Source organism: Mugil cephalus, chromosome 2 (genome assembly GCF_022458985.1).
Source record: "Mugil cephalus isolate CIBA_MC_2020 chromosome 2, CIBA_Mcephalus_1.1, whole genome shotgun sequence".
Taxonomy (NCBI): domain Eukaryota; kingdom Metazoa; phylum Chordata; class Actinopteri; order Mugiliformes; family Mugilidae; genus Mugil; species Mugil cephalus.
Window position 1 is genome coordinate 31,893,240 of NC_061771.1, and position 21,858 is coordinate 31,915,097.

General features: G+C 36.4%; 3 protein-coding genes across 4 annotated transcripts in view; 2 read left to right on the plus strand and 1 right to left on the minus strand.

Annotated features, from left to right (window-relative positions):
* The first annotated feature begins 6,146 nt into the window (after window positions 1-6,146).
* Window positions 6,147-10,840, plus strand: LOC125003778 (ladderlectin-like). Of its 2 annotated transcripts, XM_047577954.1 has the most exons (10): window positions 6,147-6,271; window positions 6,667-6,782; window positions 8,339-8,386; window positions 8,751-8,786; window positions 9,109-9,144; window positions 9,234-9,284; window positions 9,382-9,473; window positions 9,571-9,696; window positions 10,054-10,150; window positions 10,499-10,840. In XM_047577954.1, exons 2-10 carry the CDS (start codon window positions 6,719-6,721, stop codon window positions 10,567-10,569), a joined length of 621 nt encoding a protein of 206 aa, XP_047433910.1. In that variant the 5' UTR covers window positions 6,147-6,271; window positions 6,667-6,718; the 3' UTR covers window positions 10,570-10,840. The 2 variants fall into 2 exon arrangements, with proteins under 2 accessions (XP_047433910.1, XP_047433911.1); XM_047577955.1 differs by lacking the exon at window positions 9,109-9,144.
* A 3,994-nt stretch (window positions 10,841-14,834) lies between these two features.
* Window positions 14,835-18,766, minus strand: LOC125004248 (rheacalcin-1-like). Its single transcript, XM_047578726.1, has 8 exons — window positions 18,649-18,766; window positions 18,480-18,562; window positions 18,288-18,329; window positions 17,962-18,009; window positions 17,779-17,870; window positions 17,572-17,697; window positions 16,702-16,801; window positions 14,835-15,385 (listed from the first exon to the last, which is right to left on the minus strand). The coding sequence occupies exons 2-8, from the start codon at window positions 18,544-18,546 to the stop codon at window positions 15,312-15,314; spliced, it is 549 nt and encodes a 182-aa protein (XP_047434682.1). The 5' UTR covers window positions 18,547-18,562; window positions 18,649-18,766; the 3' UTR covers window positions 14,835-15,311.
* Window positions 18,767-21,035: 2,269 nt separating this feature from the next.
* Window positions 21,036-21,858, plus strand: part of si:dkey-28b4.8 (sarcoplasmic/endoplasmic reticulum calcium ATPase 2) — a 29,042-nt gene continuing 28,219 nt past the window's right edge. Inside the window, exons 1-2 of the mRNA XM_047578818.1 lie at window positions 21,036-21,204; window positions 21,308-21,371. The gene's annotated coding sequence lies outside the window, so the exon portion shown is untranslated. The remainder of the gene's footprint in view (window positions 21,205-21,307; window positions 21,372-21,858) is intronic.

Below are 21,858 nucleotides of genomic sequence, written 5' to 3' on the forward strand. Positions count from 1 at the left end.
TGGGGTCTTGTTGATTTTGCAACGATTTTCTTCCAACTCCTCCACCTCTTCCGGCTCCGGCTCACACAGGCTCTTTCACTTTGCAGTGATTTCGGTGACGGTACAAAAAAAAAACCAAATAAATAAATCCCTTCACGCATTCTTAAATGGATTGCTGTTACCATATATGGCCAAGTATGGGCGTTTCTCAATGCACGAGTTATGCACGAGTATGGTAGCTAAGAACAGGTGGGATTTATCATCACCGATTACTTATTCATGTGCGCAGGACCAGGACCAGGACCAGTCCGCACGTTTGATGAATCCGGATTTCTTACATACATTCTAAAATTTCATTCCTACGTCAGAATTTAGAACCTTTTCTACGCACAGTTTGATAAATGAGGCCCCAGGACTTTTGAGACTGCAGAGAGAATGGCAATAGGCCTATAGTTACTAGCCAGGTCCTTGTCTCCCGACTTGTAAATCACGGTAATTATTGCTGTTTTCCAAGTTTCTGGGAATGTACCTGTTCTTATTGAGTGGCTCACTAAGTGAGTAATAGGTCACAAGAACTATTTCTGATATTTCTGAAATAAATCAGCGTTTAAATTATTAATATCCTTTGCCATGGACGTGCTCATGTTTGTGCACTGAGCTATTGCACTGAATTTTTCTGTTGATGGAAATCTACATGACAAATAAAGTCTGTTTAAGTCAAGTTTAAAAAACTTGGGGTCTGACCTCCGAGAACGAATGGTATCAGGGCGGGACGAGACTTTCATGAGTGTCAGGTCACTGGAACGAGATGCAATAAATACGTTTTTATGACCATTCAGCAGAAATTAAAAGGTCGACTGCTATGTGTGTCATTAAAAGTTATTTTGCAATAGCGTCTTACTGAGGTTAATGGAAACCGAGACACTGATTGTAACGACGACTTTGGACTCACTTGAACCTTAAGTTAATCTAATCAAGTCCTTGTGACTGAACTACTTCTATCCACTGAAAATGAATAAATAAATGATGTAACAAAATAAATAAACAATAAAACAAACTAGTTTGATGTTCTCAGGATGTGCTGAGAATAAAACATTTTACATGTCAGTCTGCTTGTTAAACTTCTCTAAACAAAATGATTACTTGAAAACATGAATTAACTCATAATTAAAATGCTCTAAACCCTTGCGTCTATTTTTTGATAAGTTTGCAATAGTTCTGCTTTTTCCTGTCATATTTGACAAAGGTATGTATTTACTTCTTTTAGCAAATTTTGCACAAGCTCAACGTAACGTAAATATAGTCATATTGTTACCATTTAAAGACAAAACTGTCCTCTTCATAAACGTCCTAAAAAAACGCATGTTAATAAATTATATTTTTTTTTTTTTTTTTTTTTTTTACATAATTCTTTTAATCCACTTCAGTCCTAATCAATAAAGTATAATATATCTGACACTGTTTAAGTATGTATTCTGTAGATTTATAATTCTTTATCTTATATATTTTTTCACTGCATGCAGCATGCACTTCCCTTTCATCTGTAGAGTTCAAACTGTTAATCATTACAACATGTTCAGAGCTGTGAATGTGACACAACTGTAGTTATGGAGTTTGAGTCTGAATGTTTCAGTGAGTGAGAGAGTGAGTTTTTTAGAATAACAATCTATAAAATATGAGTGAAATCAAACATGAAAAACCTTGACAGAAGCTTTTTGCATTTTCCTGGATTTTTAATTTTTTGCATTAAAATCTCTTTGCTAACTTTAAAAAGTTCATGCTAGGAATATAATTTGTATTGTTATTGATATTTTATTAATATTGAATGAATCTATAATTACTTTATGTCACAGTAAAGTCATGTCGTAGAATTGTGGATGCAGTCTGCCTCATTCCTGTCAGTTTTTATTGTGTGCAATTAAACTGTTAAAATAAAAGGCCAAAATGTGCATCAGTTTATTTAATATTAGTGGATATTTTGAAAACTATGTGAGTTTGATAGTTTTTTTCTTCTGCAGAAGTTCACTTTGAAGTTTTGTTGAGCTCAGTTTTCACAACCAATTAAATGACGATCATAACCTTTATAATATGTACTAGATTTACCAGAACAGAGAGGAAAAACAGAGATCCAAACTTTTTTCAGTCCATCTTCTTCTTTGTCATAAAATAGTAGTAATAATAATAACAATATTTTTAAGGAAACTCTACATAAATGTCCATCGCTATGCAGACGATACCCAGCTTTATATATATTTATCCATTAAACCAGATTAAACTAATCAGCTGGTTGAACAGACATAAAGGATGGCATGTCATGACTACTCTTAAACTCAGACACACCTTAAACGTCTCAAAGTTTCATTATCTTATCATTTAGTTTCTTTGAATATCCTTATCGTGGCCTCTACTACTGTGTGGGAACTTTTGCATTTTTCTCCCTGAGTCTGCATGAGTTCTCTCCAGTTGCTCCAGCTTCCTCATACCATCTGAAGACATGCTTGTTAGGTTAATTGGTGACTGTAAATTCTAAATACCTTTTGGTATTTATTGAATGAAGTGGATTAAAAGATTTATGAAAAAAAAGAACACAGTTTTGTAACTATTTAGGTTACACATCAAAATTTCCAAAATAATACGCACCTTCGCCAAATATGATAATCGCTATGTTACAAAAAGGTCAAAGTCAGGTCATGAGGATTAAGAGCAATTTAATTATGAGCGAATAAGTTCAAAGTCATTGCTGTACTAAGTAATCTCAGTAAGATGCTATTGCAACAGAACTTTTATTGACATGCACATAAGTCGACCTTTTCACTTCTGGTGAACGGTCATGAAAACTTATTTATCATGGCTGAGGACGCATGCTAAATTCAAAGTGGGTCATTCATTTGATGATCTGTGGTTATGGGACTGCATCGTTTTCACCTTTTTCACCGGTGATACGACAGGTTTGCAGCGCACTCCTGTACTTAACCAAGTATTCGTCTCTTAATGCAAGTGTAGTGTGAATTGTGTGTTCTTAAAACAATTTAACACACTTTTTCTTAGATGATGATAATCAAGATGGCAGTGCTGCTGCTGCTTCTGCTGGTGCTGCTGATGATATACTGAACAAGCCAAATGTTTGAAGTAAAACTAAAGACAAATGAACAAGGAAAAACAATGTAAAGAGTACATAAATGAATGTGAAGTACAAGAAACAAAGACAATAGGTAGAGTTAAGAATAGTTAAGGCAGAGACCTAACATGAGACCTGTAAGAGATACAAATATTATGTGAAAGAGTATGTCATGTTAAAGAATGTTAGAGAATATGTAAAGAATAAATACATATGAGTATGTAAAGAGCATTAAATGTACAAAGTAAAACAATGTAAATACTGTACATGACAAGATGCATGGTTCATTAAACATCTCAATGTTTACTGTTGCTGAATGGTTGCTGTTGGTATGCTTAACATGATGAATGGGGCATTTTTGTGCCTGTTTGGGAAAATTGCTAGCCTTTTTGGTATTAACTGGTGAGCAGGTAGCTATAGGGTATGTGGAGAGCATCTCTATGTCTAAAAATGTTGGCTGTTGTGTTGGTTTGCGGGTCATCCAAGTCAGCTTGTGAAAAGTGGAGGCTAGCTTTAAGGTCCTGAACGTCTTTGGACATGTACATCTTTATCAACATTGTCCAAGCGGCTAAGCATGGAGTCAACAATCACTTGTAGGCATGATTTGTAGTTCTTTTCTTGTTGCTCAAGTAAATCCTTATAAAAAAAAGTCTTTTGCTGTTCCAATAGCTCCTGAACCACAGAAAAAGTGACAAAGGCTTCCTCACCTCTTCTAGGCATTTTACTTATTCAATGTTCACAGTAGCTAGAAGCACAGGAGCTTATTTGATACTCAAGGCAGTCAATGAAGGCAGGTGGTATGGAAGATCCAGTATTTCTAGATTGTCATTCCTTCAAAAAAAGTGTTGGTCATCCGTACTTTAATAAACTATCTCAACTATCAAATGCAACTTAAAAATTTAATAAAAATCTGTTTAAATTAGTTTATAAAAATATTTTAAGATTCCGTTGCTTTTAGGCAAAGTTCACGTTGTGATGATTAACAGTTTGAACTCTGCTGACAGATGAAAGGGAAGTGCATGCAGCTGTGGTTAGAACAGCCCCAGGAGTCTAAAAAAACAAATAAGATAAAGAGTTATAAATCTACAGAATACATATTTAAACAGTGACAGATATATTATACTTTATTGATTAGGACCAAAATGCATTAAAGAGAAGTAATATAAATGTACTTTTTTAGGGTGTTTTTGAAGAGGGCAGTTTTGTCAACAATGTAACATTTATGTTACACATTTTAAAAATGGAGCGTTGTGGGATCTGAGTTTGAAATATCAAAATTTGCTGAAAAAAAAATACACACCTTTGTCAAATATGACAGCAAAAAACAGAACTATTGCAAACTTCTCGAAATCAAAATGAGCATTTTGTTTGTAGAAGTTTTAAAAGGAGACTGACATGTTAAAATGTTTTATGGTCAGCACATCCTGAGAATAACATGACACCTACATTTCATCTTTGTAATTAAACAATGACAAAAAACAACAAACTAGTTCATTTATTTATTTATTTAGCTACATAATTTATTGATTCATTTATTGTTTCTGCAGAAAATTTGGGATGGAAGCAGTTTAGTTACAAGGACTTGATTAGATTAACTTACGGTCCAAAGTGAGTCCAAAGTTATATATAATATATATAAGCTAGAATAAGTGCTACTGTCTCAGTTTCCAGTAATCTCAATAAGATGCTATTGCACACACATATTTTATTGACACACACATATAAGTTGACCTTTTCACTTCTAGTGAAAGGTCATGAAAACTTATTTATTACCTCTCCTTCCAGTCAATGTTTTCAGGACCTGACACGAGAATCTCCGCAAAGACGAAAATCACGCTCACTATTCCTAACGTGACACTGATTTAAATCAACCCTTGAAACGTGACTTTGCTGTTTATTCCTTCTTATCATGAACCTGAAAACTGAACGACCTCATTGCATCATGGTGGAGATAAATAAGTAGAGTGGAGAACTGAAGATAGGCCCCGTTCAGACCCTCGCATTATCATTAGTTCCAGGAGATCGGACGCCAGAGTTGGCGGGGGGCACTCCCACTTGAGAAATATTTTTACACAGTGCCGACATCATAGTCCAATACAGCAGCAATGCTATCAAAAATTAAACACATTATTATTGATTATTATAACAAAAGTTATTTTTTTTGTTGTTAATTTCTATGTCATGTCACTTACAGGACTATATATCCACAGTTTTCACAGTCACACACACAAAGACAATAATAAAAGACAGAAAGGATGAGAGACGGCAACTGCGACACACAGTGAGTCCTGGTTCCACCTACTGACCAGAAGAGGAGCTGAACTCAATCATTCATCCACTGGTAGAAATGAAACTGAATAAGAGACGTCTGTTCATTAGTGACAAGACTTTTAAAAGATTCATGGACCTGGAGCTGAGAATCAAACTAAACTAGAAACTAATCTGAACTAGAATCAACCCAGGAGATGATTCATTTATTTCTGACCTGGTTCCTCTGAGGATGGAAGAAGCTTCCAGGGTTCAGGTCTAGTCTGAGTATTTGTCTCAGAAATAAAGAACTTAACACATGAGAGTCTTTCCATCATCTTCCTAAATCTGGATCATGTCTCCAAGTCACTAACCAGCTGTTCCTGGTTCTAATCCAGTGGTAGGTACAGATCCATGGTAGATCCAGGTAGAGACAGCAGCTGATACAATATTCTACTGACCACATGGAGGCGCTGCTGCTGATTTACACACAAACTGAGATCAGTGTGGAGACAAATTTAAATTAATTAATTAATACCACATGTGAAGACAGAAACTTAAAGATGGATAAGGGAGATCAGATTAATCCAGCCAGAGGGGAAAAAAAGTTGGAACTAGGCTGTTAATAATACTGTAAACAGGTTGAAGGTTGATAAGCATTCTGGTCAGTCATTTCTTTGGATGTAAACATTTACATTAGTGGTGTTATCACAAAACTTATCAGAAAATCCATATCAACGTTTCCTTATTGGCCTCAGGAAGCATTTATAGCTTCTATTTTAGAAGTAAAACATGGTAAACAAAGACTTTCATGGTCTGGTCAAAGGGCATTATTTACCTGTCTGGTGTATTTAAAGGACGGAGCAGCCTCCTCATTGACACTTCATCAAACAGTTGACACTTGAACATCTCGATCTTGACTCCCAGGTAAGACACCTGCTATTGTAAAGGCCTAGCTCCATCTTCTCTTACCATACCTTCCCAAAAGATAGTTGTTCTCTCAAAGTTCAAGCTTATTTGTGGTTCCTAGAGTTTCTAAAATAGTTCAGGAGGTAGAGATTTCAGCTACCAGGACCCTCTCCAGAAAAAACAGCTCCCAGATTATGTTCAGGAGGCAGACACCATCTGCATTTTTAACATTTTTAACCTTTTTGAATGTCTTTAGTTCAAGTTGATTCTGGCTCAGGTGAAGCTCAACCATCCCTTATTTATGCTGCTATAGGTCTAAATTGCTGGAGAACTGGATAGATTACTATTGTTATTGACGCTATATAAATACATGGTAATAGATTGTGGTCTGTGTCATTTTTGTTTCCCACCAGACATAAAGCATCGCCACAATTCTCCATCCTCACCATCATCATCATCTTCATCATGAAGGCTCTCCTGATTCTGTCTGTTATTCTTGGTTGTGTTCTTGCGGCCACGGCTGCAGCAGGTCAGAGCTTTTCTCTTCACTCGTACAGTTTGCTAACATCTTAAGAGGTGAAGCTGACCTCACTAAAGAGATAAACCCAAAATAATTCAGGAATAGCTCCAGAACTATCAGGTCCATATTTATGACAGCGGTCTCTATGAATAGATCAGACTTCAGACAATGTATCCCAAATGTGTGACTGTAATGATGTCTGACTAATTAGTGATAAACTAATTTTTAAATGTCCTGTATATCAGTTAGTAGAAAACACCTGATAGCAATGATATCGTAAACAGAGATACCACAGACTAGAACCGGATCAAAAGATACCAAATGTCACATATTCTACGAATGTTATAGTAAAAACAGAATCAGGCCCACTGTCCATTTGGACATTTGGATAAAACCAAAGAAGCCATATTGGGTTTTTACCCCTTGTAAGAGAAACTGTGAAGATACCAAAAATACTTCTAAATTCCATTAATTAGGCAAGAGGTGGTGTTTATATTGTAATTTTTAACTGTAGTACCACCATCAACCCATTAGATAGAGGCAAAGTACTGCATATAAAAAGCAGGCCCAGGGATTCAGTCAGCAATGGTGTCTTTTTATTAGGGGTAAAGCCCCACCGGCGGGTGCTGCTGTGCAGTGCAGGATTATAAGCTCTGATAGTTTGTTGTGCCTGCGCCTGCAGTGTTGTGGACTGGTGACTGCTACAGAGCACACTTCAGTTTGGGCAGTGGGGCCTGAAGTTCAGGGCCCCAGAGAGATTGTCATTGCTGATTTAAAGAAAGAGGCACGGAACTGGTCTTGCCAGCTCATCTTGAGTACCTAACATAATACCTAATGTACGTTTCATTCATTCATTGATTCCACATGATGAATGGACTTCACCACGTGGCTACTGTGAGATTTAGGGCTTTACCACTTGAGCAAAGTTAGAGAAAAAGGTTTGGGACGGAAGGATTTAATCATTTCTCTAGAGGGAAAAGACAAAACTAGGTTATTCAACCAGGAGTGGATTAAACAGAAAGCTTTGTTAACTTGGAGCTCATAAAATAGGCACTTGTTGAGTTTAATTTATTTCCAATTTGAGTGGAATTGATAATAGTTTATATATTGTTTGAATTGTAATGGAATGTGTGTAATGCATAACTGGTGATACGTGTGTGAAGCTGTCCACCTGTCTGCGGTGCTGATATTACTGTTTGGATGTGGTGTATTGTGTGTGTGGTGACTTTGGATATTGATTGCTGTGTATTGTGTGTGCTGTGTTCATGCCATGACAAGTGCATTGTGTTTTTTATTGTTGTGTCAACATAGTTTCAAAGCTGATTAAGAATTGTGTGAATAGTCTCAAAAGGACCACAGAAGGTAGTAAAAACAATATCAGTAGCATTTGTTCTCAATTGCTTTGGAATGTGCTGAAATATTAAGACATATGAAGAAATTGTGATTCGTCCTGCCCAGCTTTTCTTACCAATATACAAACGGGCTCACACCTTTCCTTTGAATAAATTACAATAATAATAATAATAATAATAATAATAATAATAATAATAATAATATTCTCTTAGTTGGAGCCGCTGAAGCTGTACCACAGGAGCTGCAGAAGGACAACCAACGTAAGTTGAGTTCACACGTGAAACAGCTGTGAACAAAAGTGCTTTAACTTTTTGAACAGATTGTATTTTGTTTGGATGTTCTGACACCATTGACCCCCCGGTGCTATGCACTCAGTTTCAGGCTTTTTTTTTTGGCCTTTTTCAAAATGGCTGGTCTGATGGATTTACCATTGCTAATTTTGAAAAGGTTACATTAAAAATCTTTATTGAATCAAACTATAATTAAAATGTCATCCTATAATATACATTAATTTTATATTAAGGTTTACTATGTAAATATTTGTTGTCCTCAATTTTCACTGACACAATTAAATTAGTATGAGACTGTCTGAATGGTTTGTTTTTCTCTCTGTTTGTGTCTCAGTGGTAGAAAATGAAGCTGAAGTTTTCGTTCCTGAAGGTAAAAACATATTTTCATGTTTTTGTCAGAAGCCATTTCCAAAATAGCTGTTCTGAAGGATTTTCCGTTGTTTATTTTGAAAAGGTTACATTAAAAATATTTACTTCATTCAAACAAACTATAATTAAAATGTCATCTTATAATATACATTAATTTACTCCATATTAGTGGGATTTAAAGATAGTTGTGTGAATACCTAATGTTGCAGAGGTTTACTTGGTAAAAATGTTATCTTTGTTGTCCTCAATTTTTCAATTTTCACTGACACGATTAAATTACAATCACAGTCTGAACTGTTTGTTTGTCTCTGTTTGTGTCTCAGCGGTAGAAAGTGAAGCTGCAAGTTTCATTCCTGAAGGTAAAAACATATACATACATACTTGTTATTTCCTCCATATTAGTGTGAAGAGTGTGATTATAATGTGACTTGGGCTTTTTTCCTTTTAGTTAAAGAATCTGTGGAGGTTTCTGCTGGGGAGGAGGCCTCACCAGCCCAAGGTCTGTTGTCTTAGATGAAACCCTGATTATTATGTTTTTCTATTCGACCTATTCACATTAAATTAATCTACTTTCTGGTCGTGTCTCGTCTCCACAGGACGGTTCTTCTCATGTCCCTCTGGTTGGGTCAGATACAAGGGCGACTGCTATCAGTTTGTGGCCTCCAGCACATCCTGGACCAGTGCTGTGGTGATTTACATTTGATACTCAGAGAAACACTTTCAGCTTTTACAGTGTGTGATACATTTTGTTATATTAACACAACATTTGTGTGTCTTCCTCCAAGGCCAACTGTGCCAGATCCGGGTCCTCTTTGGCTTCAGCCCATGACCTGTTTGATTACAGTTTCCTGCAGGATCTCACCACAAGAGCAGGATATACTACTGCCTGGATGGGAGGATTCTACTTCCAGGTTATTAAACCACACACAGAATTTCTACATTTCTACATAAAAATGACAGAACAGAACCAGTTCAGTTCGGAGATTTTGTTGGTTTTCCTCTAATGAACTGATAGAACCTTCAGGTCCTTCCAAAACATTTCTATTGAATTCAGGTCAGGACTCTGACTTCCTCCATGACCCAGTTTCTCTTCACAATCAGCTCAGCTCAGGACACATGTCTTGACATTCAGAGTTCACTGGTAGAATTTAGATTTCTTTGGTCCATCCTGATGTTCCCAAGACATCTGACTGCCTATAATGAATATTATAAGCATTGAAGACCAACTCATTTCTAATTAACACTTTCTTTTTATACTTGATGTCCAGACCTGGAGATGGTTGGACCAGAGTCCCTTCAGCTACTCCAACTGGCATTCACAAACCTCTGTCAGTTCTCGCCAGTGTATCTACCTCAACGCCAGAGGTGAGACAAAACATTTCTAGCTCTCCTTCAGCTCAGATTCCTGTTATATGCATTTATTTATTCATGTATTTATTTGTTTATTTATTTGTTTTTAGTTATTTTACCTGAGGTGACTAATCGTATGGATATATGCGGGAGAATCAAAAACCTGAACATAAAAAAAAAAAAGATTTGCTTGATTTTTCTAAAATATAAGTTATAAAATCAATGCAACTTTCAACATCCTCTAATAATGTACAGTACATTACATTATTTTTAGTCCAACTTTGAGAAAAGAAGAATCCGATAGATTTTGGGTTTTATTTTCTATCATTTCATATTATAATGAACCAACATTTTCTCTTGCAGCTGGCTGGTCCAATAATGTGTGCACTGTTTCATATCCGTTCATCTGCGTGAAGAAAACAGACTCCTGCTGAACCATCAAACATCAGGACTTCACAGTCTCTGGAATACGATGCTTGACATTTTGAGTGTTTTAAACCATGTTAAACCATGTTTAGATTTTAGGAGACGGGACGGGACTCTCCTCCCAGCAGTGTCTTTGATTGATGCTGTTTATCTCCAACTAAGGTTGAACTAAGTTTTTGTTGATATTACTTTCCTCTGAAATCAGACTTATAAGGAAGGTGAATGAATTTTTTGATACATATTTTACAGAAATGAAAATAAAATACATGTCATACAAAACTAATGTTTTCTGTTCTTTGTTGTTTAGCTCCTCATCGCTTTAGTTAAGTTGGTTCATCTTTTTACCATATTTATTCTCTAAACTTCCACAAGAACCATTCACCTGTTGTTTATGGATATTTATTCATAATTCACATAATTCACAAAAAACAGTAGCATCCTCTCTTTATATATTTTTTAAACTGGAAATTCCTCCAAACTGTTCCATAATTTAACCCCACAAATTGTAATACCGAAGTCCTCTCTGTTGTGCCTACCCTAAGGGTTGTATAATTTAATTTCCCCCTTAAATTATGACCCCCTTCCTCCTATAGTAAATAATATATATACATATATAGAAACAGCCTGTTTCTATATATGTATATATATATGTATATATATAGCTGTTTCTACTTAATATACTATTATAAGTACCACCTTCGCTATATATAAACAGGCGTTTCTTATTATTAGGCCCACCAGCACATCTTCATTATCTTTTTTCATCTCATATAAACATCCCTTCCTTTTTTCATCCCTTATATATCAAAACGTCCGGTTTGATTGGGATCAGTGTGCTATTACCTTTCTCTATGAAATACAGATTTTTTGCAATTTAAGTCACAAAAAACTGCAAAAGAAAAAAAATCATGAATAAAATAAAAAAATTCCATTGAAATGAATGGGACAGATGAAAAAAAAAGAACGTTTTTCAAAGGTCTACTGCTTAGGCATACTTTTACTGAGAGACTTCATTTACTGTAGACACAAGCCTAGTGTATTGGTGTATTAGTTCATGTTTTGATAGGTCTCATAAGTTTTGATCAATCACTGCTCAATGACCATGATTATTTTTGGAGAAATGTTTGAGATTATAACGAGTGGGTATTGTATCATCATCAGTTTAGGAAGATGTCTGAAATTGTCTGAAACTTTTTTCTTTCCCCACCTCCCGGCCACAATTTACACTCTACACACAAGATTTTTTCCACAGTTGAAGACAAACTTGTTCTGTCTCTCACAATGTGCTCAGCAAACGCAGTGAGATGTCCAGAATTTAAACTGCAGCCTCCGTTCGTGGTCACGTCCCTGTATGCTCACCATTGACTCTAATGCAATGATTTTCTGAGAGAAGCAGAAACAACCCCTGTTTAAAACTCACACGTGCCTCCAAAATATTTACTCTAAAAAGACAAAAAACATACTAAAGTCTTCAGGAAGGTCTTATGACACCCACAGTCTGCGTGTTTTTGGGATAGGAGCTACCATTTTGTCACAGTAAGCCCAAATGTGAGACCAGCGCAGTGGGAGAAAATCGCCCCTTTCTCTGTGTCCTGGCCCAGGGCGTTTCTGTCGTCATTGACAACCACTTAAAGTTACCAAGGCAACCCCTGAGCCTCAGGCCTGAGCCACAGCTGAGACCAATTCATTAATCAGGAACTCCTCTGGTGTCTCTGCTGTTAATAGCACACAGACCTCTACTGCACACAAACACACAGGTAACTTTATGTGGTTACAGTTACACACATGCACACACACACACATACACACACACACACACACACAGAGTACCCCCGGCAGTAACCCCCAGTGGCCCTTTCAAAATCTCCCAGAGAGAATTTTCTAGTTTGTGAAGGAGATGCTTTGAATCCCAATAACCTGCCCCATGAATAAGCCATAAAAATGAGTAGTGTAATGTATTGTACTTTTGTAAATATTGCCCCAGATTTCGGCACTTTAAGTGCGATATGAGGCCTGTATCACAAAGCGAGCTGAACTTATCCGGCTTTACTCCAACTTATCCAGCTGAACCTATTCAGGACAATGACGATCTGAATGAGCGATATCACAAGGCTGGTTATCAACTCACTAACTCAATCCAGGTTTGTCTTGTTGTGAATCGGTGAACGTGCACGTATAAGGGCGGGTTCCAAGGCAGCAGACCAATCACAATCATGTGGCTAATCTACCAGCAAAAAGGAGCAAAGACTGATTCTAGTCAAATACGAAGAAGAAAAAGTAAATCTCACTCGAAATCTCGAAAAAGTCGAACACCGTGGCTGCATGGAAGAGACGCCAAATGGCATGGCAAAAGATTGCAGATTGAATAAATGTGTAAATTACACATCAATGGCTCAATTAGTTTACATTTAACGAAGCCATTAATCCCAATCACTGTATGAAAATTAGTGTCATTCCCCTAGATGTGACCCCTCTGGAGTAAAAAGAACGTGGAAACAGATAAAAACCAAGCACAAAAACATAAGTTCATCTGGGATTTGGATTTCTTAATTCTATGATGTTACATGAGCTACAATAAAGCTGGAAGCTGATGCCACAAGTACATCATGTCAGTACATCAAGTTGTTGGCCTGAATGAAATGATCCTGATTCTGAGCTGTGTTTGAGTTTAGCAGGGACAAGTGATTTATGATCCAGTGGCTGTTTTGCTTTATTTAATATTATTTGTTGAACCCACGATTGAGGAAAGAGGAGAGGTTATGGATTTGGTTCAGATCTTCTTAGAAATTGATTTTCACGGTGGACTTTGAAGAAAAAGATGAATTTATTATTTATATTTTATTTATTTTATTTTGGTCACAATGTTAATGAACCTGGACCTGGAAACTACAGCAACCTCACATCCTTTTAACAACAGTTAGCTAAAAACAGTTTCATTCACTTCATTCTTTTCAGTTCTACCTCACATGTGTCATTTTATAATTATTTTTTCATTATGACAAACTGTAACACACTGGACCTAAATCCAGACTAAAACCATGGAATTCGAGTAGGAAAAAGTTTTCACTGTGAAAACCCCAAACACGTTTAACCAACCATTTTTATGCCGTAGAACCTAAACCTAAAGTGTAATTTTCAAAAGCTTGTGTACAAATTTCGCAAACAACAACATTATATTTATAATTGTTTCCATTAAAATGAAGGTAATGCATCACACATTTTTGTATAACTATTTTCTACCATTGACAAAACCATCACGTGTAACAAGAAGTAATAATATCTAAAAGTCCTGTTTTGGTTTTTTTTTTTTTTTGTTTGTTTTGCTTTTGAGCATTTGAAGCTGGCTAGCAATCTCTGCTAGCTTTTTCCTTTTCACTGTTTCTCAGCATGACGGCAATATTAAGAAAAAGTGTGCGGTAAGTTATTTCCTATCCTTATGTCCAGTCTTACTTGGCCTATCAACACAGTTTGAAAACTGGTCTATAGTTTTAAGTTAGTACTTTCTACAAAAGTTGAAACATAGATTCAATGAAGCTACAACTTGCTGCTATGTCGCCCAGAGTGTAAAAAACAATTAGCAAAATAAAGTGCTAAAAAACTCTGGACCAGTGTCAATCTGGACTCCTCAGACCTCATGACCTTCCTCCACGTCTCCAGAGTCTTTGTGCTGCTCTTTAGCAGATTGGAGCCTTTTTTCCTGGTTGTCCTCCCTGATTAGTGGGTTTCTTAAGGGTCCAGATGCTCTTCCTTTCACTATTAAACACAGCCCTGAGTTCTACTGCTGCTTTTCTTCCAAACGTTTCACCATCAATCTTATTTGATTTATTTCTTCCTGGTAGACCATGGTTCTCCACTATCCTTCCAGTCTTTAATAAAGTTCTTGATCCAGTTTTAGTAGTTTCTAGATGTTTCCTCTGCTTGATGCAGCCACTGATTTGACCCTTCTCCACCAGACTAACATCTTCTCCACCATCACAGGATGTGTCTTTACACATGGTTGTTAAAGAAATGAGAAGCTCCTCATTGCATCAGTTGGTCTTAAATAACTTGATGAAGATAATCACCATGAACTAATTATCCACCAGGAGGCTCTGAACTATTAGCTCAGTTAAATCCACGTGGAGACTTGTAGATATATATATATATATTATATTATACTTGTATATATCATCAAGTCATTTAAATTTGCCAAATTTAATAATTATCGAGTGAACTTCATGTATCAAACTCTCATAATTATTAAGAGATTCCACTAATATTAAACAAATCGATGCACATTTTAACCTTTTATTTCAACACTTTAATTACACACAATAAAAAAAAATGACATAATGGCAGGAATGAGGCAGACTGCATTGTGAAATGCATTACAGTAAAGATTGAGGTAAACGGCCACATATACCTGCTGGATCATACACCATCCGCAACTCTACAACTCTGATTTTATATAACATAATGTAATTATAGATTCAGTGACACATCAGTAACAACACAGATTATATTCATATCATAAACTTTACAAAATTTGCAAAAAAGAGTGAAAAATGAAAAATCCAGGAAAGTGCAAAAAGCTTCTGACCGAAGCATCAAGTTTTTTCATATTTGATTTCATTCATGTTTTATAAACTGTTATTGTGAAACGCTGACTGAAACATTCAGACTCAAATTCTACAGCTACTGTTGTGTTGCATTCACAGCTGAATTTACATGACAGCTTTGGTATCATCATGTGTAGAGATGATAGAAATGATTAACAGTTTGAACTCTGCTGACAGATGAAAGGGAAGTGCATGCTGCAGCCGTGGTTAGACCAGCCCCTGGAGTCTGAAATAGAAATAATAATAATAAGATAGAGAATTAGAAATCTACAGAATACATATTTAAACAGTGGCAGATATATTATACTTGTGTATTTGTTTATTTTGGGAAATGAGCCAATGCATAGCAGTGATGTGCACCTCTAGGGTTGAAAGTTTCAAAACCAGATTGTGTCTGTGTGTATGTGCATAGACTGTATATAAATATGGACAACACGCCCACACTTCCTCTCATTGGTCAAACTGACACTATACACAATCTTACTCAGTGATATGAGCATAATAACATCTCTCTGAACATCAATAACACTAAAGAAAGCATTGTTGATTTCAGGCGACATAAAGAGGAGCCCAGACCACTGGACATTAGTGGAGTGGAGGTGGAGAAGGTGCCTAGTTTTAAATTTCTGGGGTTTAACATCTGCGAGGACCTTAAATGGATGATGAACTCTACTGCCACCGTCAACAAGGATCATCAGAGTTGTTACTTCCTCAGAACACACTGAAACCCACTGGAGTCTTTCTACCGCTGCTCGACAAAAAGCCTTTTAACTAGTGCTGTCAAACGATTAAAATATCTAATCAGATTAATCTCAGAGTTGCTGTGGATTAATTTTGATTAATTTTGATTAATCGCGATTAAATATCGTTCATTTTTAATCTCTATTAAATGTATTTATTTATTTATTTTTGCATGAGCAAACGCAATATATTTGCACTTAACGTGTTGATTAAACACCTTCAACAGTTTCAACAACTTTTTGCGTCTTTTTTTTTGTCCAACATTTGTCCACATTAATGTGTCCCTGGTGCTACTAAGACAAACTAACAAGAGTAGAGCTGACCTCTTCTTATTTACAATGTTGCTGCAACTGAGGACAGTCTCTTACATAGGACAGTGGTGCTATTTGAAGGTGGAAAGAAAACTCCTTCCTGCAGAGTGTGATAATACTTTATATGGCTCCACTGTTCCCTCTTGTTTTGCTTCCCCCCAGTGTGTTTGTTGACCAAAGTGCTGTTTAGCATCTTCCATCTTTATGGGTTGGTTCTGCTGCCAGTTAAAGGTCAGTTATTATCATCAGCATTATATTAACTAGCAAAAACGACAGAAACCACCCTTGAAATAAATGTATTTGATGTGTATTTTAGTGTTTTAATTTGGCCTAAGTCCAACATGGAGGAGTTACAGTTTATGACCTACACTGCAGCCTCCAGCCACCAGGGGGAGCTCTACTAGCTTTGGCTTCACTTTAGAGGAGCAGTTCCATCTTTATAAGGTCTTTTACCAGAGTTAATAGTTCAATACTTGTTTCGTCTTCTTACCTTGAGAGTTGAGCTGCAGGCACTGGTAAATGTCGGTGCTGCTCGTCGTTTCCCAGTTGTTGTAGTCAAAAAAGGAGCCATCCTCCCATCTCCACACCCCCTGGAAGAAGTTACTTGTTAATGTATGACAAAAAAATAAAAAATACTTCACCTTTCTATACTTGAACAAAAAATAAGAAATGGGTCATTATTTCAAGACCTTCACCAGCACCAGTATCATCATTTATCTCATTTAACCCAAATATTATCTGTTGTTGTCAATTTGACCCCATTCATTATTTAATGTCTCTAAAGATATGATTAGCATCTCTTTTTTTTTGCTTCATATTAAATGACTTTTCCTAATTTGATAAAAACACTGACCTTGATAGAATATATTTTATTATTCTCGATAAGAGTTTTTCATACCAAATGTAGTAGATAACAAGAACATCAACTTAGAACATATTTCTTTCCAGTTAAAGGTCAGTCAGTGACATTTTATGGTGACCTATCTATCTATCTATCTATCTATCTATCTATCTATCTATCTATCTATCTATCTATACTATCTGTCTATCTTCTATCTATCTATCTATCTATCTATCTATTATATATCATTATTTTTAATCTGTCATTTCTCTGTCTGGTCTGTCAGTCGTCCATGCTGTCTGCGGTTCACTATATCTAAATAATTTTTAGGATGTTTAAATTGCTGGAGTCAAGTTGATCCCAGGAATAAAAAGTATTAGTAAATTTAAAAGTAACAGGAGAAACGTGACGAAAATGTTCCTGAGCGTCTGAGACACGGTGACAAGAAACTATGAGTCCTGCTCTCATGTCCTATTCAAACACGTTCTAAAAATGTATTTTTTAAATGTTGGAACAAACCTGGAAGTAGTAACCTCCGATCCAGACGAAGGTGTGGCCGGCAGTCTGCGCCATACGCTGGAGGAAGCCGTACTCCCAGATGCTGTGGACTGAGGCCAGGTTGGCACCGTAGCTGGCACATATACTCTACAGGAGAAGATGAGGAGACAATAATGCAACTGGAAACCTGACAGGGCCGGACCAGACCAGGTGTTTGTGTGTTTTTACCTGAGCATTTCCCCAGGTGGCAGGGTTGTTGGACAGGAAGTAACAGCTACCACGGTAACTCAGCCAACCATCGAGGCAGAACCCGAATCGAACTGGAAAAATTAAGAAAACATTGTTTTTTTAGTTTTATTTTAACCTGTGAATTTCTGCAGATTTGATTCAGAAACGTTTCTTTTGTCCAACCTTGAGGTAGAGAAGCGCCTCTCTTAACAGCAGCAGCAGCGTCTGACTCTGAAAAAACAAAGACGACATCAGTTCAGCTCTGTTGTCTTATATATAACTTCATAAAATAAAATAAATGAACCGAGTCACAGGTTAAAGAGAAGTTAAGACACATGATAAGTGACAATTATTGTGAGTAAACTTTATTTTATGGCACCTTTCTCAGGTAAATGCTCCACAATAAATGTTGCACAATAAAAATGAAACGGAAGTGCATTCAATAAAGTTCAAACATCAGAAGAATAAAACCCAGATTGGAAAAATAAACATATATATTTGCCACTGACCTGGTTCGGGTGCAGGTTCCTCTTTGTTTTGCACAGAAGTAACTGGAGAGAAAAAATCAATTAGAACACAGCATGAAAGTATTTATGTTTATGTCATTTCTTTTTGTTTTTACCAGAAACGTAAAGAAATTCTAAAGGAAACATGCAAAGCAGCTCAGTATGTCTTGAATACATCAGTGTGTTTTGTCTCACCACTTGCAGCCCTGACGGACAGAGCAGCAACGCAGAGGAGGACGGAAAGAATCATCACAGTCTTCATGGTGGACGATAATGAACTGGAGAGAGAAGCAGAGTTTCTACATCAGCGTCCACAATAATCGCTTCAGTGCATCTGTTGTGTGGATCTAATTAAAAGACTCACTGGGCGAAGCAGCAGTCGAGTGTCTGTGAGGTTCAGGTTCAGGACCCAGACGATGCAGTGATAACACGAGGGGATGTGCTCCTTTTATATCCTCACAGGCTCAACAATAAAATTGGACTTTGCTTCGTGTTTCAACATTAACTGGAGCAGGAAATGTTTCAGTGACTATTTACCGCTCGGATGTGTGGGCTTTTACAACCTTTTTACTTCTGCCCTTCGGGAAAACTGTCTCTGACGTTGCTGAGGCAAAGATGCACTGGAAATAATTTCTGTTAATTATAAATGAGGGATGAATTAAATGAGAGGGTGAAATATCTGGCTGTAAGGTGCAGTCTTATTATTATTATCACTGTTGTTACCAGAAGAAACTGTTGAAACTGGAAAAGTTTTATTTATGTCTGAATGAAAAACTTAAAAAGTATTGGAGTAAAAGCATCTTCACCTCCTCTCACGTTTCATGATTCTGTCGATGACTCGACCACCGACTCCTTCGACGTCTCTGCACCTCCTCCAGGAAGGAGGACTCAGTATTTGACTGTGTGGATTTCATTAAACCAAGTCTTGTTTTCTGTCTTCTAAGATAAGATTATTCTGACCGGTCAGTGTTTCAGAGCATTTGACTCATTTTAAGTGTTTTGTTCCTGTTTTGTAGTAGGAGCGTTTTATCCAGCCACAGTACAATAAACACAGATAAACATGTATCATTAGGGTAAGTGAACAGGCTCCGGCTTATGAATAACTACCCTTCACTCTAAACTACTTAAAGCTCTAAAAAATATCTTCACAAACCATCCTTATATCATCAAAACATAATAATAAATAAATACATTATAATCTTTTATACCTTGTTGTTGTGCGGTGAAAAAACTTCTTTGTCAAAGTTGGTATTTCTTATTTCAAGTCTCCATTTTTATCTCGTTATGTTTTTACAGCCGATAATCAGCGCATGTAGTTTATTATTTTATTGAGTCTTATGACACAGCGCAGCGATAGCTTATGTCAATACCATAAAATCACAACCACTGTTGTTCTGTTCATATTTTTATTGTATCAACACTTATCCACTTGTTTTTACTCTAAAAACTGCTAATGTTCAGATACCTGTAGGTTCTCTGAGGCTCGATACGTTTACTCGTTTCTAAACTGTTTCTTAAACCGGTTTTATTCATTCACTCATTTATTTATTTACTTGTCGCTGGTCTTAATGTTGTGGCTGATCCATGCAGCATACTCACTCATATCACTGCGCTTATTATTTTATTAATCCAAGAACATGGTGTGCCCTAATAACATGTACCACATGTCAAGTGTCTGGAGGAATGTAAACACATGACATATGTATCAGCACAACCTGCAGCCTCTCGTCCCCCGTCCAGTAAAAAGCTGTCAAACGTTTACATGAATGAGTTATTACCTCAACGAGGATAACATGAAGGAAAGCGTGGCTGTCATGAGTCTGACTCAACCAGGGAAAACAGATAAGGAATATAGGTGAGACTTCCTTCTGGAAAATCAGTTATACATTTACCGTCATCATGTAGGACGTGAGAGAGAAGGAATAATATATCTTTTGTACTTAAAAAAGGACGTCTGTATCCATTTTCAGTCACCAAGTTTGAGTCACAACTCACCAAGTCATCTCAACGTGGCCGACAGATTATTTCCCATCAGAACTGTGAGAAAAAGTAACATTACCCAGAATTTTGTGCTATAAAGTTCATTATTCATTAAACGGCCCAGTTAGTCTCTGCAAGCCTGTGGTGTACAAATAAGTACAAATAAAATAAAATAAATAAAATGTGATGTATCAAATATAATGCTAAATAAGGACTTAGCTGAGGTGAAATGAAAATTTTACAAAAATATTTTTTAATTTAATTTAATTTAATTTAATTTAATTTAATTTAATGGAAACAGTGTAAACGTGTGCCTGTCATTTAGAATCACAAGCAAAATTCAATAAATAAATGAATAAAATATTTTTTATAGTATTTCCACTACTATTACTACAAATACTACTACTACTAATAATAGTAATACTAATATTCTGCCAGTAGGCGGGAGTTTATGGATTCTGCTCGGTGATTGGTTATCGCGCACGTCTATCTAATTTTCTCTCCTCTCATTGGTTCATTCATACTTCCGGTTAATCAGCCCGTTACTTGACAAATAGCGTCAAAGTAATAAACAAACAAACAAACAAACAAACAAACAAAAATTAACCTTGATCACACGAGAAAAGACATAAAATGTGTTTAATTTACAAATAATTGGGTGCGAAACAGCGGGAAAAATCTCAAAATAATCGTGTTAATAAGTCTCGGGCGGAGCAGAGGCCTTTATTTTGAAGGTTGTCACCGGATGTTGTGTGTGTTCGTGTGAGCGTTAGCTTGGTGCTAACAGGTTGCAGCAGCAGGGATGAGCAGACATAAGCAGCACGCAGCACAGATAAACTCATCTTTAACTTTATTCAGACATTTGCCTTAAATATGCCTTATTTTTAATCGTTTTTAGCGGATAACCTCGGGAGCTGTCGGAACAGAGATGCCCTTTCACGTATGAGCGGCTCTGATTTTATTTTAAATCTATATAAATATATATTTTTGTAGTTCCTGCTGTTCATTTTTTATTTTTTTCATTCCGGTGGGGGGCTCTGTAGAGGAAATATATCCCGTCTTCCTCAAACTAGTTGACACGATACCACGGAGACGGAGCCTGATCTGGTAAGAGAGGATTAAAGCTTTAACCTGATGCTAACTACCTAGCCTGGTGGCTAAGGCTAAGGCTCTGTATTTATTTATTTATTTATCTATTTATCATCATGTACTGTTGACTCAGTGCAGCCCTGTACCATATGACGGATACATTTGAACATTTCGTGTTTTTTATGCAAGAAGAAGAAGAAATGCATGTCTTGAAAACATCCATTTCCTTAACCAAATACTTAAAATAAAGCTAAGAATTAGAATTTTTATTTAATATACGTTCATGTGCTGCTTAAAAGTGTCTACGTCCTTTATGCGTCCACATTTGTGTCTGAAAACATCTGTGCTGACCTGAACAATAGCATAAACATCTACTAAAATAAATAAATTAAATAAAAAATTAACATCAACTCAATGTGAGCTCCTTGGAACTAAATGTTCCTGGAAACAGCTGATCAGTGTCTACAGCAGGAATCTGATCCCATTCAGATCAGAACCAGCTGAG